Source organism: Cornus florida, unplaced genomic scaffold (genome assembly GCF_030987335.1).
Source record: "Cornus florida cultivar Cherokee Brave unplaced genomic scaffold, ASM3098733v1 CherokeeBrave_3.0.0_Hap2_Chr01, whole genome shotgun sequence".
NCBI lineage: Eukaryota > Viridiplantae > Streptophyta > Magnoliopsida > Cornales > Cornaceae > Cornus > Cornus florida.
Genome location: NW_026775571.1, coordinates 1,943,182 through 1,962,983, shown reverse-complemented (window position 1 = coordinate 1,962,983; position 19,802 = coordinate 1,943,182). Strand labels below are relative to the sequence as shown.

Here is a 19,802-nt window from a genome sequence, read left to right as displayed (position 1 = left end):
CTTTGCTGAAGCTGAATACCGAGCTATGGCTCAAGGTACTTGTGAGCTCCTTTGGCTTCAATCAATTTTGGGAGAGTTGGGTCTTGTAAAGAAAGGGTCTTCAAGGCTGTTTTGTGACAATAAATCAACCATTATGCTTACTTCCGATTTTGTTTTACATGAAAGGTCGAAACATATTGAGGTAGACATTCACTTTATTCGAGAGAAGGTTCGATCAGGTATCATTAATCCTATTTTTGTTCCCTCTTCAGAACAGACTGCAGATGTGTTCACAAAGTCTGTTGGGCCTTCTCTTCTCCAGTCTTCCATAGTCAAACTGGGCTTGGTCAACATATTTGCTCCAGCTTGAGGGGGAGTGTTGGAAATCATATCCATAAGTTGACTCAATGATTGTGGCAGATTTATTGGGTCTTCAATATAGGATAATATTTAGGGATTTTATTTTTATTCTGATTTGATTTTATTCTCTTTATTCTGATTTGATTTTATTCCCTTTCCATATTTATAATTTTCCTCTTATATATAATGATAGTCAGGCTGTCAAATTGAGTACGCCAATTTTACCAAGTTACTTTTGTCCCAATAACCTGTCTGCATTTTGTCCAACTTGCTCCAATCCTACAAATTATATCACCACCCTATTGTACTATTGACCCTAAGTATAGAAAATGGTCACTTTGACTAATCTTTTGGCTTTAAAGCGTGGTCCTTATGTTATGAATACCCAATTCTATACTAAATTTACATTCCATATGTTCAGTTTAACAATATCCAACTCTTTACTAAATTTAAATTCCAAATATTCTGTTTTAGTCCTACTTATATTCAAATTTGATTCTAATGCAATTATCCACCTTTCTAATTTTATTGATAAGTTTTCTTTAATAGTGTCCCTTGTAAATCATTTGTGATTTCATCTAATACCATTGTGAATGAATATAGATATGGACTTAGGACAATCCCACATATATAGAAAAGTCACTAGTCTCACCAGATGTAGTGTGAACTCTAGTTTTTGTATTTATATGTATAACTTGAATAATCTTTTATCATTTCAATAGGAATTCGTTGCCTTTACAAAGTCCATCAAATTATATCTCTCAACACCCTATAATGTGTTTTTTTTCCAAGTCTATAAAGTCCATATTTAATTCTTTTTTCTTTACTCCTACACTCCTCAACTGTAAGTAAATAGCTTCCATTGGGAATCTCCCTAGTGTAAATCTACATTGATTATCTTCCTTAATCTTTGTTCTATCACCATTTTTTCATAGTCTCATTGTATGATTCATTAGTTTAACTCATCCATTATTGTTGCAATATTGTAAATCCCCTTTGTCTTTGCAAATAGCCACTATTGTGTTTTTCCTCCTACTTTTAAAACTTTGTTAAAATAAATTTGTTACCATTCAATTCCTACTTTTCCTAACATTGTAATTAACAAACAGTACAAACTCAGAAGAGACGAGCAAATAAAATGAATGGCATAAAAGGACACAAAGCACCCGTATCTCTGCAAGCTTTGAGCAAGAATTGATAGCATAAACAAAGAGGAACAAAGAAAGAAAAGAAAATTGGGGAAGAGAGAGAATAATAAATGGAATTACCGAATTTGAGTTTTAAATCCCCTTTGGTGCTCTGTCCAAGATAATCGACTTCGCGCTTAGAGGAAGAAGTGACAGAGAAGACATCCCCGCCGGCGACGGACTTAGAGTCGACGGTGCAGTGACAGATCATGGGACGACTATTGCCGACGACAATCACATCCCTGTTCTTCCTCCTACCAGGAACGAAGGCGACGACGGAAGTTCTCTGAAGAAGAAGAGGGTTCTTCATATAGGTTGCGACCGCCATAATTTAGCTCAAAACAAAGCCAAAACCCCCCCTCTCTCTCTCTCTGTGTATGTGTGTTAAGTGTTACTAGTCCATACAGTATTATTAAAGCGACAGTAGAAAGAAGAAAGAGAAAGTCCAGCTCTGGTTGTGGAAAACTATCCCAGTCGTTGGGGGCCTTTCCCGGATAAAAAACGGTGATTTCCTTCTTGTCCATGTGCTGTCTTGTGCTTGACCAACGGTTCAACACAAAATGAAAAGAAGGGTTAATCTGATAAAATATTTTTCTGAAAATATTTTTTTATTTGTTTGGTGTTTAATTGTGGTACAATATTTATGAAGAAAAAAATTATTAAAATTTAATAAAAATAAATTATTTATCAATTTTCAGCAAATTATTTTAAATGTCCCGTCCCATAAAATCGACCTCAATCTCGCCATAGACCATTGCCAAAATAAAAATAAAAATAAAAGAATATTTTACTTGAAAAAAAAAAAATTTTTAAAAAAATATTTTACGTCAAAACAAATGGAGTCTAAATTAAAAAAAAAAAAAAAAAAAAAAAAAATTACTACTCCACTACACTATACTCTTGGATAAAAATTTAAAATTAAAAAGTAAATATAATATGTCTTTAAAATATATTTATCACATGAATGAGCAATTTTTTAATGGGTAAACTACAGTGACCTCTCTAATTGTAAATAGATATGAGCTTTGTTAATTTTTTTGCAAAGACTCTTCATGTCAAATTTTGTGGTGAATTGACTTATTTACCTTCATTATTATATTGTTAAAAATATTTAAAATATCTGAGCATGTTAAATGACTCTTTTGCCTAATAAAATATTTCTTTTTTGTTTTTCTTTTTCTTTTTCTTTTTCCCTGTATTCCCCTCTTCTTCTCTCTCCCTTCTTTCGCTCTCTTCTCCACAATCCACTTCCCACTACCATCGCCACCAAGCACCACCATCGCCACTAAGCACCACCACCCTTTAACCACACCGATTGAAAATTGGGATCCAGTTTTCACATATCTGGCAACCACCAGCCGCCACCTCACCACCATCTCCATCGCTAAAACCGCCACCACCATTCCCACCTCGCAACCACTAGCGGCACCACCGCCACCAACGAACACCAGAAGAAACACCTCAACCACATCCTTCTAAGATAAGTGTCGAAATATGCACATTTTGGCCTTTATTCTTATGATCACTATCACTTTAGTCCTATCTTTATTCATTGTTTAGTATTTATTTACGTTATTGTTATTTTTCAGGTTGTTGCATCAGAAAATGGTTCATTCTGGTACATTAAAGTCTTTTTTTGGAGTTGATCAAAATGCAGCGAAGAAAGGAAGCTCCAGAAATAGCCAAAGTGGGAAATCACGATCGATCCTAGCGAATTCATGAACAATCTTGGCTGGCAGAATTCACGATCGATCCTGGAAAAAACACGATCTAACGTACATCGGGCAGGATCATTGAATGCTCGTTTTGGGCCCCAATTTCGAGGAGCCAGGGTCTGCGAGATTGCTTGACTTGAATGTACGGGTCTGACTCATTTTATCCTCCAAGAGTCACCTATAAATACATAATTGAGTATTTTTTACAAAGGTTGGACATTTAGGAATTTAAAAGCTAAGAGAAATTCTAGATCTACTCTCTCTCTTTAGGGGTTTCTACCAAGGAAAAAGAAGAAGAAGAAGATGAACCCAAGCTTGGAGATGGATTGTGAGACTGATAACATCTACCTTCTCCATGAGTAGCTAGTTCTTCACTTAAGGCTTGGATGAGCCCTAAGTTTGTGTAATTAAACCTTTATCTTTCAATTTTGGGGATTATGTATTGTAATTAGTGCTTGGCCTTGTGAATTCAAACTTGGTTCTGCCAAGGTTTATATTGATAATTCTTTCAATTGATTCTCTATATTGGTTACATGTTGTCTTATGTGTGATTAATTAAGGGTTAATCTCTACATTGAGTACTCTTTGTAATTGTGCTTAGTGATGACCGTGCATAATTTTTATTGGATACAATTATTTGTGGTTTGATAGATTATGCTTAATTGATGGGTAGTGCTACACCTTAGAGTAATTGTAGTTAGGTAGACAATTCATACTTGATTTTGATAGTTCATGCTTATCCATTGCAAGTTGTATTATCTTTTTTATTATTGATGTGTGCTTGTAGCCACATTTTTATTACAATGTGTTTTCCCTATTAATTGAAGGCATTTGGTACAATTACAAGAGTTTAGTGGTGTAATCTATGCCCTAAGCCTCTTTCCTTATCACCTTAATCTAAGTTTACTTTAGCTTTATTTAATTTGCATGATCCACATTAGTATAATCAAACCAATCACCATCTTTTTAATCTCACATTCATTGATGTTAAGTTAAATTCAAAGCCAATAATCACTGTGGACGATCCCTTCTCACTATACTAACGTATAAGTGTTTAGTGGTTTTATAAATATAAAAGTTAATGTCATATTTGCCACATGCAAAAAATCTTATTTTTTATAACACTCAATGTGTGCATCAAGTTTTTGGCGCCGTTGCTGGGGATTGACGGTTCTATTGGAATTAAATTTAATATTAGTGTTTATTTGATTGCTAATAGGATTCATTTTCTATTATTTTCTTATCATTGTTTCTATGTGCAATTAGGTACTTGATTGAAAAAGAAGTAAGCCTTAGGATCACGGTATTCTGCTTGGGAGCTTTGTGAGCGTATCTTGTACCCTTGAACCATTTTTGCACATTTCTATATTTGCTTGAGAGATAATCCTTGTCGAGGCTATCAAATTGCTTTAAATTCTCGTTCAAGTATAGGTCTTTGTTGAAACCAATTATATATTTGCATTATGATATTGAGGAGAAAGGGATCATCGTATGTGGATGTATGGTGGTGAAGTTGTTGTTGTGATTGTGCTGTTGTGAGTGCTTGTTGTGTATGCGAGGTATAAGATCTCTTCATAATCCTCTTATTCTTCTAGACCAAGAAATTGAGTCTTCTATTAGGAAATTAAGAGGTAGTGAAAGTAGAGCTATTCATATTCTAAATCATCCGATTAATTCAATGGCATAACACAACCCTCCTCCGGTTTTTCCCGAACCACCTCATGTAATTTCTCCACCTCAGGTAGCTTATCCACTATCAAATCCTCAAATGGTCCTTCGTGATCGTTACATTCCAAATCTCTATAATGCATCGACATGTTACCGATTACCAAATGTGAGGGCTAACCACTATGAAATCAAGCTCGGGATCATCTAAATGTGTCCCATATTTTGTGGATTGAATTATAAAGATCCATATAAGCATTTGAATGAATTTCTTGAAGTATGTTCCACTGTTAAGATCACCGATTTTCGGGAAGAAGCCTTGAGAATGAGGACAACTATTCTAGGATTTTCTCAAAGTGATGGAGAGCCATTCCATGAAGCTTGGGAAAGATTGAATGATTTGCTACGAAAGTGTCCACATCATGACCTTCCAAAGTGGCAACTTGTCCAATGTTTCTATGAGAGCTTATTCGATACTCATAGGCAAATTGTGGATGCTTCATATGGAGGCACATTCTTGCTTAAGGATGAAAATGATCTATTGAATCTTTTTGAGAACTTGAGTGAAAACTCTATGCATCGTTCTTCATTTTCTCGGTCGGGTCGTGTTTCTATGATAGGGGGAAGAAAAATGAAAATCTATGTCATATAGATAAGTCTATTGAGATTGCCACCGAGGTTAAAAGTCTTACTCAAAAGTTTGATCAATTCCTTTCGAGTCAAACTTTAGCAAATCAATTATCCTCCCCCCCCCCCCCTAGGTGCTCAAAATGAAACATGCATGAATTGCCCTCATGGACATGAAATCCCGAATGAGCCTCAAGAGCAAGCTAATGCTACTTTTACTCCTCTGAGACATAATCCTTACTCCAATACTTACAATCCCGGATGGAGAGATCATCCAAATTTCTCATGGAAAAATCAAGGAATGAATGCAAACCCTCATCAAGGAAATTATGTTCCACCCCATCTTCAAAATTCTCAAACTCATGCATATCATCCTCCACCGTATACTCATCATCAAAATGGGGGTCACTCTTTTAATTCAAATCATTAATCTCCTAATCCTCAATCATACTCTCATTCCTCTCAAGCACCCCAAAGGAACTCCGCTTTTGAGGACAAGGTATTGGCCGCTTTGGGTAACCTCGAGACAAATACACAATTGTTTCATTCCCATTCCCAATCTATCGCAAAACTTGAATCCCAAATCGGGCAAATTGCAAATTCTATAAATGCAAGGGAAAAGGGAAATTTGCTTAGTCAACCCAAGCCAAACCCAAAGGCACATTACATGGTGGAATTAAATCCTACATCGGGATTTTGCGGCAATGAGCAAGTCTAAGCAATAACTACCTTGGGAAGTGGTAGAGTCGTTAACAAGAAGGTCAAATTGCCACCAAGTGAATAGAGTGACCCGGTGCAACCACATAGTTGTCCACTACCCATTCCAAAATCCATTTTTACTCCACCGAAAGAAAGTGATCATGTCAAGAAAAAAATTCCATCATCATCTCATCCCCCTCCCTTGGAGAAACCGTATAAGGCTAGGGCTCCATTTCCTCAAGCTTTAAATGAGTCTTCTCTTTTTGGGAGACACCAAGGAAAAATTCATGATATGATAGAAGTTTTTAAGCAAGTTAAAATCAACCTTCCTCTTTTTAACGCAATTTGCCAAATTCCACCCTATATCAAGTTCTTGAAGGACTTGTGTACTCAAAAAAGGAAGTTAAAGAGTCAAGCTCCAAAGAAGGTTCTTCTCACTGAGCAAGTGAGCTCAATCATCAAGTATAACACTCCTCCAAAGTTCAAGCTTGAATGTACTAGGACCTTATTCTATCTTATTTTCCCGTTTTAGTCTAATTTTATGTTATTTCCCTTTTCAGGCATTTATCCCCAGAATAAGTCAATTCAGTTGAATTAGAGAATAAAAGAAGCAATCTTAAGCTTAGTGGAAGAAATGAGCAAAATAAAAAAAAAGTGGTGAAAAGAACCCTTTTTCGATCGATCGAATCAAGCTCCGATCGATCACATTGTGATCGTTCCAACCATGCCATAATCGATCGAGCCTTTTTGTCCTTATCTTCAGGAAATTTCCTTTTCGATCGATCCAACCTTTCCTTCGATCGATTTAACCCTTTTGATCTTATCCCCACCTACCACTTTTGTCCTTTTCCCAAAAATATCCCAAAAATATCTCAGCTTTGTCTTATCCAAAAAGTACGCCGCCATAATTTGATCGATCCAAGCAACCTTGTGATCGATCGAACTGCCTCAAGTGCGTGAAAAACAGAATTACAACTAACTTAAAGGTGTGCTTGTGGTTCAATCATTTGGAGGTCCTAGTACACGAGGTCTGACCATTGGGTGTGACATTTGAGCTAACTATATAAGGATTTTGGCTATTTTAAGTAGATATACAATATAGAGGTTGATTAGTTGGAGAGAGGCTAGAAATTAGAGAGAAAAATACACGTCTTGGGAAAGTTATTCCACTCATCTAGGGTTTCTACCAAGAGGAGGAAGATGATTTCTACCATGGAGATTGTAATACCCCTAATTTTAAAAGGATAGTCTCGGCATTTTAGTTAATTGTTTTGTTGCATTTTATTTGTGTATTTGCCTATTTGTTTAATTATTTGTTTAATTGGGTTATTTGATTGAATTATTTATTTATTTATTTATATTTAAAATTGAATTATGTGTTTAACTATTTTTATTTAACTAAGTATTTGTGTTAATTATTTTCTTTCATTAAGGTTTGCTTATGTGGAAGTTTAATTAATTATTTCCAGTAATTATTTATTAGAGTTTAATTATCTTTTAGGTAATCACGGATTGGGTATAGCCGACTTGGAGATTTAATGAATTATGTTTTTCCTTCTCTTAATATAATTAGAATTAGAGTTGCATTTGTATAAGCCTATATAAATACTTGTATAAGTCTGCCAAGGATTTTAGAACCCAAATCATTTAACAGTGGAGGCGACGAGATACAGAGAGGTCTGAGAGATAATAGAGAGACGGAAACTTGGGGTTTGGCTAAGATTAAGGCTGAACCAAGGGGAGACCGAAGGGAGTGTTGTTCGTGGGTTGAACCAAGGGGCAACGGAGAAGTTAGAACAGTGAAAGATTGCCAGAAAATTTAGGAAGACGACGCTGAGGTCTTGAACCGAAATCTCAAAGGCAAGTTCTATTCCTAACTCTCTCCCTTTAACTTGTGTTCTTTACATGCCTAAAGCAATTCCAGGAGTAAATAAACGTAAAATTAACCTTTTATGCATGTTAAATTTTATCTAAAATAGTATGTGTTTACTTGTTTAGCATTTGCATGATTTTGCGTTTGTTTGCGTAAATACTTGTTTGAATTGATTTAAATTGAGGCATATGAAATTTTATAATCTCTAGAAAAAACTGGGACTTAATATTAACCAGTAGGAACCTTAAAAATGGAGGACAGAAGGAATGGAAGTCGCCGGAGGTGAAACAAGTGAAAGAAACAAGCAGAGTAGGTTACCTGGGCAAAGAAGCGGCTCCCCGCAAGGGGGAACTAGCTCTATTGAGTGTGGAGGCAGCTCCACATGGTGTGGAGCCGGCTCCACTCAAGGGGGAGGCGGCTCCCCTTGTGGGGGAGGCGGTTCCTCCCCCTTTGTCTTGGTTTTTGGCGAATTTTAGTTTTCTAGGTTGGTTTTTGTTGTTCCAGATGGATTTAGGGCTGTATGTGGAAAGTTTAAATAATGCTTAAAGTCATATTAAGGCTCCAGGAGGCATGATAATAAACCAATTAATGTTTATAGCTTGGATAGTAAATAGTTTTTAGAGAAAACAGTTTACTGTTATTGGACGTGGAGGATTTAAATTGCTTAACTATTTTAGCAATTTCCTGTGAAGGGTTATACAACTTAACCATGTATCTGTGGTAACATGTAAGCATGTTAATTTATATATTATTATTATTATTATGCTTATCATGGATTAAAGGATGGTTGCATTTATTCTCTGCGTTATAAATTGTTGGAGAATCATGTATCAGTAGTATAAAGTAAGCATGTTCAATTACATATTTTGTGTAATGACCTGGTATTTTTCTTCTTCTTTTTTTTTTTCTTTTTTTTTTTTATTTTTTTTTTCTCTCTCTTCCTTATTTTGTCTTTTCCCTATTTCGTCTTTTTCCCGTTTATCATTTTTCCTTGCATAACCTCACTTGTTGTGCTCGGATTTGATTCCGGTTTTGCATGCATTCATGATATTTGATTTCCATGACATTTGTATTTTTACTTTTGTAGAAAATACATTCTAGTTGCTTACTTTTTTATAAAGGGCATGGATGCATACTTTATTGTTATTATTATTTATTTTTGGGGTTTTAATGTAATTATGTAAAATAATTATTTTTCGTTTTAGGGACCATTTTGTAATTTATTTTGGAAGATATTTTTAAAAAGGACCTTTTTGCAATTTTTGGAAAGTGTGACAAGTGTCACATTCTCATGGTGCCACTTGTTGGTAATTGGGTGAGGAGACTTGGAAACATAACCTCTTGACATTTGGAGGGTGGAGATTCACCCACTTGTTGGTTTAGGATTGGTGCACGTGTTGGCTTTGATTGTTGACAAGTGTAGGCTTAAGATTAAGTCTAGGAAGGAGCATTGGATTAGTGACAAGTGTAAACTCATGGTTTAGTCTTGCATTGTGTGTGTGTGAGAGGTAGTATAAGAGTACATAGTGAGTGGAGGATTACTAGACCCTCCACTCACCATTTTCACCTTCATCTTCTTCATTTACATTTGTTCTTCAAAACTCTAACCAATCCACCATTAGAGGAAAGCTTAGTTTAGAGCTTCTTGGTTCATTTTGACTTCCTACCACTCACCTTAGACTAAAAACCTTGGGAGAGAAAATATACCTCTCACTTTTCTCTTCAATAACCCTAAACTTGTTTTATATTTTGAGCTTGGTTGATTGGATTATAGAGATTCAATTCTCTATTGAGGTAGGGGTGGTAGTATGTTTATATTTTAAGTGTTTTACAATCCTTGGGGTTTAATATATATTGTATACATGCTTTTAATATGATAGTCTTGCATATTATAGGAAACCCTCACATCTTGACTTAGGGTTTATTGATTTAAGTATGTATGATATGTATAAATCATGTATAGAAGGATTATATACTTTAGTAGTATGCTAAATTCTTGTATTTTCACATGTAGTGATGATATAGAACTCTTGTAGAATTATTAATGTTATATGCAATTTCCATTGACTTGAATTGCTATATTTGTTAAGATGATAATTCTATATTCTTGTGGATTACTAATTGTAGTTACCTTAGGAGCTTATTACTATAATGTTGAGATTTAGTATATAAAGCTTATTGTTGAGACATGATTTAAAATTGACAAGTTGTTAGTATTGTATTGTGCATAATATCATGATGAGAACTTGTCATTTTGTATGCCATTTTAGACTTGGAACCCTAAGACATGGTTTGTGTGGTTTCAAAATACTTGTGCATAGAAGGTGGTTTATATGCCATAATTATAGTGTATGAGATTTGAACTTGATTATGATTTTGGATTTTCTTGGGACATTGTTACAATGACATGGCTAAAGTTTGGCTTTAGTGCGGGAGGTATGAGTTCTCCCTAATTGAGATAGTGCGCACTAGGGTGCTCTTCCCAGTGGATTAATGCCCGGAATAACCATTTTGATCTTGGTTTAGTCCGAGACGTGATGTCCAAGTCTTCCACTAATTGATTTCGCATTAAATTCCAAGTTGACAACCAATGTTTAATTGTAACTTGTAATTCTTGTTATTGGTGAATTGATGTTGTTAAGTACATTGATATTGATATGTGTTGCTAAGGAAAATTTAAGTTAGCTTAAGATGATCCCTTAGAATACCTTGAACATAGACGTTAAGTGGAATGCTCCCTTGTATTCGTCTATATTGATCTTACAATGATATTGAAATTTTTGGGTATACGCATATGCTTCTTCCTACGAGTAACTTGATTACCCACCCTAGTGGTTTGGGTTGTTTTTCAGGTAATGAGACTATGTTCTTGGATGCTCATCATCCTTAGAGGCTTATGAGTTATTTGAAGCATTTTTGTGTATTGACATGCAAGTGTTTAACATGCCTTTCTTTTGATGTCACATTTTGTATACCATGGGTATATGGTACTTTAGAAGCTTATGTAGCTTTCTTGATGTGTAATGATACTTTAATATCTACTTTTGACATTATAAGCATGTACGTAAAGAGGCCAAGCATGTTCACTTTTGTAGTTGTACTCTCTTGACATCAAATTTTTGCTTCAAAATGCCTTTTACCAAATTTTGGAGGTTTGACATATGAAAATCTTGTAATTGATATATATGAGGCCATGGGCCATTGTTTTACATTCAAGTATTCATATCAAAGTTGTTGGCATATCCACACATTTGAATTTCAATGAAAAATCAGTTTTACACATTCATTTTGAACCAAATTGTCTTAGGATTCAAAGTATAGGTTGAACCTTAGCACCTTGGACTTTGAACAGGTTTTTCAGTAGCATCTCGAGGTGTTTTGGTCGACCGAAACTCCATTTCGGTCGACCGATTGCAAATGGAATCATTAATGCACAGTAACTCATCATTCCAATAGCCAATTCTATTGTTCAAGGCCTATTTCGGTCGACCGAAACTTTATTTCGGTCTACCGAAACAACCAGCAATTAAATTCATGTTTTTAGCAAAATTTTTGGTCATTTCGGTCAACTGAAACTCCATTTCGGTCGACCTAAATAGCTTTCATACTCCAGCTTCTTCAGTTTAGTTTCAGCACTGCTGTTCCGACTTTGAATGGCCATATCTCCTTCATTTCTTATCCAAATGGGGTGATTCTTGAGCCTAAATTCATGGATTTTGAGTCAGATTTCCAATGGTATAAATTCCATTCTTAGATTCCAATCACAGTGGGAGTTATTCATGTTTTAGTGAGGTAATGTCAGTTTTCGCTTAAACCAGAAAAGGGCATTTTACGGGATTCTTGGCCAATGTTCTTAGAACCTCTTGGAATGTTGTGAAATGATTAGATTAGGTTTTATTCACCTTGTTTGAGTTGTTTAGAGTCAATTTTCTCCTTTTAATTGTGAATTGACCCTTTTGCCCTTTATTGACGAATTTTGTCCGTTTTAATTCTAGTTTCCTCTTTTGCTCACTTTAACTTCCGTGACCTCATGGAATGTCACATTGATGTCTTAGAGATGGTTTTTATCTCAAGGGACTATGGTTTCATCTTTTGCTTCGGCATTTCGGATCCGTTATTGGGTCAACTTTCTGGTTATCACTGACACATCGGGTTGAAAAACTTGGGCTGTCACATTTTGATTCTGCTTATTATGGATTAGTTGGTATTTACACTTATTATCTGTATTATCAACTACTGGATGTATAGATTGTATGCACCGGTATAGGAAGGTGGCATTCTAGGGACGGATTAGTTCAATGTACTAAGTCCTACCTACTCTGGAATAAGGGAATAGATTATACAATAAAATCCTACTTATATATAAGTCAGATCAGCTGAACAAAGTTGAATGACTAACTAGATTATTTGCTATGGATATTTAAGTCAGATCAGCTGAACAAAGTTGAATGACTATCTTGCTACTTATACTTAAGTCAAATCAGCTGAACAAGCTGAATGACTTACTGGATTTCTTATAGATGGATAGGATAGGATTTATATATATATGATTATGGTACCTCGATATGAGCTTGAGTCTCAGGATCGATGGTTAGGGAGCTTATATGCAGTAGGATGCGTAGCTGGCTATGATGGTAGAGGTATACCCTGTTAGGCTTAGGTACTCATGCCCACTCAGGTGCGTTTTACATGTTGCCTTCTATTCAGGTTGAGACCCCTTTTGTAGTCTAGTGAGAGTCCCTTAGTGTGGATATATTTATGTACGAACTATGTAGCTATTGTTGGGTTGTTTAGGATGTACATGCGTATCGGGTCTCTGTTTAGATTGTAGTAGTATAGAACTTGCTCGTGGGCCTGACCCACTCTTATTTTTCAGGTGCTCGTCAGTTCCAGGCTTAGAGCTTGTTCGTGCTGAGCAAAGACGGTCACTCATTCTTCCAACGATGTAGGATTTCTCATTATGATTTAGCTTTAGATTTTATTCTAGTTGTTACTTTTGAGTTTGGAATTTTGATAGGGGTTTACTGGATGGATTCCCAAGTTGTTTAATTATATTGGAGGTTTTGGATTATCGGATCTTTTAATTATTTTAAGTTTAAAGGATATTAAATTTAGAATTCTTTCAGCCATAGTTATTTATTTCTTTCTTAATTCTTTTGTATTTTGTGTTTGTTAAATATTAATTGTTTGATATTCCCTCGGATTTGGGCTTGGGCTAGATCAACCCATGTCTCGGAGTCGAGGGGTATCACAAAAATAGCCCTTGAGGGTTAGATGACAACATCAATGAGTGGCTAAACCATTCTTTTGGGGCTAGAGATAGCCCTAAGTATGCTTCGACTTTGATGTTTTGTAATTAATGGGGATTTGTGTTGAAATTATTGTCTTGGCATCTTATATATGAATCTTGTTTCTACAATGATTTGTGTAGTGTAATACTTCCAATTGATCATATAGTTCTATCCATATGTCTATGTACGCTAGAATGAATGTTCATGTGTGTATCTCTGGATTTTGTGACATTGATGCATGTCTATATATGTTGATATTATGAATCTAGTGATGGTCAAGGCATGGTGCTTAAATAGATTACTCTTGTGATTTGTTTGATGGTTCATACTTATTTCTTGATGGATTGTGCCTCCTCCTTAGTTTAATTAGTTTAATTTTCATGTCACTAACTTAGTTGTAGTGTAATTGCCTTATTTTCTTAAATAGGAGGACAATCCATACTTGTTGTTTGATGTTCCATACTTATGAATGCAAGTAGTATATTTCCCTAATTTAATGAGTGTGCATTAATTGTGGACTTATGGAAGGATTAATGGCTTAATTTGATATGTTGTGCTATTCACTAGTTTGGCTAGACAATGTATGCTTACTTGGCCATCCATGCTTGATATTCAATTAATGGCTTACACTTTCATTTACAACACAACATCCCCCTAATCCATCAAATATTGAATGTCTAGGAAGGTGATGCTTAGTGGTGAACTTTATGTCCTATGACTCCTCCCTCATAGTCTCTACACCTCATTCACTTTAGTTGTTTTACATTACATTTATTTAGCTTAAATTGTAGTATAATTCAACCATCAACCATCTTTTGATCACTTGACCTTCTAATCCAACATTGATTTCCAACAAAAATACGCTCCATATCCCTTGGGACGATCCTACTTACTCTAACTACATTAATAGTTAGTATTGGTAGTGGCATTCTATAAATTCAAACTTGGCCATACTACACACTTTTGTGCAACTAGGTACGGGCAACACCACTAACTATACAGTTATGCTTAAGTGTGAAAATCCCAAGGCAGAGAAGTTGATTTTTAAAATTACTTAGATGCCTGCATTTTTTATGATTTGGCAAGTTTTATTAGGATTTTTTTGTTTAATAAAATGTGAGGGCAAGCTTATCATTCCCATGAAATTAGGGATGTTAGCTTTCCCCTTCATATATATATATATAATATGTATAATATAATTATAAATTTGCAGAGTATTTAGAAATAGTTTAGTCTTTTAATATAATTGTTGATGTAAAAATCCTCGAGACATAGAACGGCAACGTTTACCTACAAAACAATGGGACATCACCTCGAATGGCACCAGTGTGGTGTTGGCCAAGGACCCTCTAACGATCAAGTTAATACTTGTAATTGTATAGCAGAAAATAAAATATATATTTAATGTTTGAGGGTTATTTTTTATACCTGATTTAATGACTTGATCCCTTATTTATGGCTGCCCATTGGAATCAAGATCGTTCCGCACATGTCGTTGGTTGCGATCTCCTTTATCATCACTAACGGGATCTGTTTGAGATGATGAAATTAGTTGCGAAATTGGGCTCACCCTATCCCTTTCGTCAGTTAAATAATAATATCTCTATATCCTCTACTTGGAGATGAGTGATGGCGGGTCGACCCTAGGGTTACTTTTTTCCCATTAGTTTCCCCTTATTTCTTGGTTCAGAATGGACAAAGAAATATATAAAAAAAAAAATTTCAACCCGGGTTACTGTTCTCAAGGTGAACAATACCTCCGGGTACTATTCTCGAGGTGGAATTTTTTTTTTCACCCCGATTTTCTTTTCCCGAGGTGAACGGTACCTCCGAGTACTTTTCTCTAGGTGGGATAATAATCTTTTTTTTACCTAGGGTTACAATTCCCGAGGTGAACAGTACCTAGAGGTACTGTTCCCGAGGTAGGATAATTTTTTTTCACCCTGGGTTACTATTCCCGAGGTGAACAGTACCTCCGGGTATTGTTCCCAAGGTGGGATATATATATATTTTGGCGGTCATGTCTTGATCTTGGATGACTAGACCCTTGTAGGTTCCTGGTCTTGGTCTCTGATGACCAGACTTTTGTCGGTTAGGCCCTGGTCTTGGTCTCTGATGACCATACTTGGGGTGACCAGGCACTAGTCTTGGATGACCAAACCTTGATTTTTGATAACCATGGTTTGTACCTTTATGATCTAACTTTTGGTATTGGAACAATTTTCTCTTTTTAGAGTCGTATTTAGATTTGTTTGACCAATGATGTCTCGACCCTTTAATAAGGAAGTAGTTATTTTTACTCCTTTGATAAGGGGTTCGTAATATGTTTAAGCTTTACTCAACTTGCCTTATTGATAAGGAAAATACTGATTTCGAGCTTCACTCAACCTGCCCTTTTAATAAAGGGTTAATTTTTACGAACTTCACCCAGTTCGCCCCTTTAATAAGGGGATGTTTTGCCCAAGCTTTATAAGCTTGCCCTTTAATAAAGGAACATACATTTTTTTTTTTTAGTTCAATGAACTTGCCCTTTAATAAGGGAGTAAACGTTTTTCACTTTCGTGGACTTATCCTGTATGTTTGCCCTGCTCTATTGCTATGGTGGTAGTGACCTGTCAGATTTGAAGTGCATGTAATCGAGCTTGGTTCCTGGTAGAAGAGACTGTCAGCGGTGCTTGATGGTTAAAAACTTCATTGGGCATGGGACCACCTTAGACACGGTGGACTCATTCATTGTAGAAACTACACTGGACTAAGAGTCTATCCCGGTGTGTAGAAACTTACCAAGTTATAGTTTCGGAGGATCGAGCATTAGTTTTAGACGACTAGTGCCCCTGAGAGTTGGCTAGGGAGAGAGACCAAAAACCTAGCTAGCTCGATGTACCGAGGTTGGTACGTCAGTTTTCTAAACCTTGCTATCATATGTAGATTGACGTTTGATATCGTGTGATCCACTATTCTGCCCCTAGTATAATGGTGGGATCTTAGGTGATGACCCATTCTATAGACGTTTATATAGTGGACGGAGTGCCTGGTGCTTCAACAATTTATAGTTGTCTAATATGTTATAAATGATTACTGAAAATTAAACTGCAAATGGATTATCGATCCAAAATTCTGTACAATCTGAAGTCGGTGGAAATTTCCTGCAAGGGAAGAGAGGTGACGACCGGTGTTTGGTAGGTGGAGGCTTGGTGTCCATCGATTAGCTTGATGCCTGGTGGATGGGGGCATTATGCCTAACGTCTAATAGATGATGGTCTAGTGACTATTAGTTGAGTACCTCGTTGGGTACAATGATCGCCCTTGATTTAGGAACCTCCTTGGGAATACAAACCTCATTGGATATGGGATTTTGAGGGACATTGGACCTCCTTAGACGTGAGGGCCTCGATACATTATTGGGTGTAGAAGGTCACCCTGATTGCACGAATGGGCGGAGTAATGAGACTCTGTTGTTAGAGACATCCTCGGTGGTAGAGGCTTTACTAGTAGGTAGAGATCCCCTTGTTGGTAGTGATTTCCTTAGTGGGGTGGAGACCCACTCGTTTATGTAGGTACGGAAGGACCAAGCCTTAGTATTCGACGATCAAGCCTTTGTAGTTAGCTTTTGTCAAATAGGAGACAGGGTTTGGTCTTAGGGGACCAGACCTCAGTAGTGAGGGGACCGAGCACCGCTAGATGGAAGACACCACATTGGACTGGTTCCTGGGTCGACGTGCCAAATTTTAACTATTGTCATTGTACACTGGGTGGCATAACGCAACCCACTATTTTACCCCTAACATGGTGGACGGGGAATCATGATGTTAAGACCCATCCTTCTATAAGAACGTGGAAATCCGTTGTCAACGAATAACTTTGGGATGGTTTCCATGATCTGAAACCTTCATCTTGCCGTCCAAGCCAAATCGCGTCAGAATTATTATTTCTTCAGGGAACTAATTCGTTTCCACAGATGGCACCAGCTGTTGATGCGAAAATCCTCGTGACACGGAATAATGACATTTACCTGCAAAACAACGGGACATCACCTTGAATGGCACCGGTGGGGTGTCGGTCGAGGACCTTCCGACAATTAAGTTAGTACTTGTAATTGTATAGTAGAAGAATTAAATCTGTATTGAATGTTTGAGGGTTTTTTCTCATACCTGATTTAATGGCTCAATCCCCTATTTATGGCTGTCCATTGGAATTAAGATCGTTCCGCACATGTCGATGGTTGAGATCTCCCTTATTATTAGTAACGGGATCTGTTGAGGTGATGAAATTGGTTATTGGTGTGGCTTTATCGCGGTAACACCCCAAATTGCAATGAAAGTGTGGCCAAGTTTGAATTATAAAATGCCACTACTACCTTTAACTACTAATATAGGTATGGTGAGTAAAGATCATCCCAAGGGATTAGTTGCATATTTGAAATGGAAACAAGGTTGGATTAGTAGGTCGTGTGATCAAAAGATGGTTTGATTGGTTAATTAAACTACTATGTAAACAAATTTAATACAAAGTAACTAAGGTAAATAAAGGGTAGAGAATAAGAGAGAGGAATCTTGGGATTTAGAGGTCACCACTAAACATCACCTTTCTAGATACTCAATGTGTAATGAATGAGGGGAAATATGTGTTGCAATACAAAGAGGTGTGATTGATTGAATCAACAAGCATGGATGACTAATTAAGTATATATTGTCAAAACAACCTAGTGAATAGCACAATAGATCAAACTAAGCCATTATTCCTTCCTTTAAGCTCACAATCAACACATTAACAAGTTAGAGAATTATACTACTTGCATTCATAAGCATGGAACATCAAACAACAAGCATGGATTGGCTTCACATCTAAGAAAGTAAAGCAACTACACTACATCTAAGCTAAGGACATGAAAATTAAACTAATTAAACTAAGGTAGAGGTACAATCCATCAAGAAATGAGTATGAACCATCAAACAAACCACAAGAGTATTCTATTTAAGCACTATGCCTTGACAATCTCTAGATTCATAGCATCAACACACATAGACATGCATTAATAACACAAAACCTAGAGATAAACACATGAACATCTATTCTAGCATACATAAACATATGAGTAGAATGAAATAATCAATTGGAAGTATTAAATAACATAAATCATTGTAAAAATAAGATTTATATATAAATCAAATGTCAAGACAAGATTACAACACAAATCCCCTCAAAATACAAAACATCAAGATCTAGAAGGCATGCTTAGGGCTAACTCTAGCCCCCAAAAGATGTTTAACCACTCATTGATGTAGTCATCCAACCCTCAAGGGCCATCTCCATGGTAGGAATGATCTTCTTCTTGATGGAAACCCTAGATGAATGGAAGAACTCCTAAATGGTTTTATTTCTTTAATCTCTAGCCTCCCCTCCAAGATTGTAAAAATATCTATCTATTCATTCCTTTGTGTAAAATGGCTTAAAATCCTTATATAGGTAGCTCAAGTGTCACACCCAATGGTCAGGTCTCGTGTACTAAGGCCCCTTCAATGATTGCACCACGAGCCATCTTTTAATGAGCTGGACTTTGTTTTATTTTGGACTTGAGGAAGTTTGATCGATCGAATTCTGATGAGATCGATCGAACTCTGGCCAGATCAATCAAAGTATGAACAGATCGATCAATCCTTGGCAGCGCCTTTTGGAATACGACAAATCTGAGATATTTTTGGGATATTTTGGGAAAAAGACAAAAGTGGTAGGTTGGGATAAGATCAAAGAAGTTCTATCGATCTGAAGGAAAGTTGGATCAATCAAAGATGAAAATTCTTGAGGATAAGGAAAAGGGGTTTGATCCATCTTGGTGATGCTGGATTGATCACTGTGAGATCGATCTGGGATATGTCTGATCGATCGAAACTTGCTGTTTTCCTGTCTCGCCCCTAGACCGTAGTCCGGATTGTGAACACAACACACAATACAATCACAGGCTCAAAATAAAATAAAATAAAATAAAAAAACATACATATCCCCTGTAACCTGTCTCAACCACATATCCACTTATCTATTTCCCTTTACAAAAACAGGACTGAAAATTAATAGATAAGATGCACATATTACAACATCAAAGTTTGAAAGTCTGAAATAACATTTATTACATGCCAGCAATATTCTAAAGAAATATAAGACAAAACATAGACTATTTTGCGAAATATAAAATAACAACACCAGCCCTGACTCTGTCTACAGCTGAGGAGAAACACCCTCCAAACCATCCGTGCCATGACCTAAAAAGATGTGAATAATATAGGAATGAGCAACCACACCTCAGCAGGAATTGCCTAAAGCGCACTCCTTAATACCTCCGTGAATTCAAACAAAGAATAGATAAAGGATAATGGGATCATATAAACTCAGGGAAAGAAATAATGGCATA

At 36.2% G+C, this 19,802-nt stretch overlaps 1 protein-coding gene and 1 non-coding gene across 3 annotated transcripts in view; both read right to left on the bottom strand.

The window, feature by feature from the left end:
* LOC132279188 (uncharacterized) overlaps nucleotides 1-2,047 on the bottom strand; it is a 67,605-nt gene extending 65,558 nt beyond the window's left edge. The window contains exon 1 of one of the 2 annotated variants that reach the window (XM_059781211.1): nucleotides 1,608-2,047. In XM_059781211.1, the coding sequence (XP_059637194.1) occupies nucleotides 1,608-1,854 (247 nt within the window). In that variant the 5' untranslated portion in view covers nucleotides 1,855-2,047. The remainder of the gene's footprint in view (nucleotides 1-1,607) is intronic. The other variant, XM_059781148.1, reaches the window with a different exon arrangement.
* A 3,181-nt stretch (nucleotides 2,048-5,228) lies between these two features.
* On the bottom strand, nucleotides 5,229-5,335 carry LOC132283696 (small nucleolar RNA R71). The gene has a single exon (XR_009472104.1). It is a non-coding gene; the product is annotated as a small nucleolar RNA R71 (small nucleolar RNA).
* Between the last annotated feature and the right edge of the window lie 14,467 nt (nucleotides 5,336-19,802).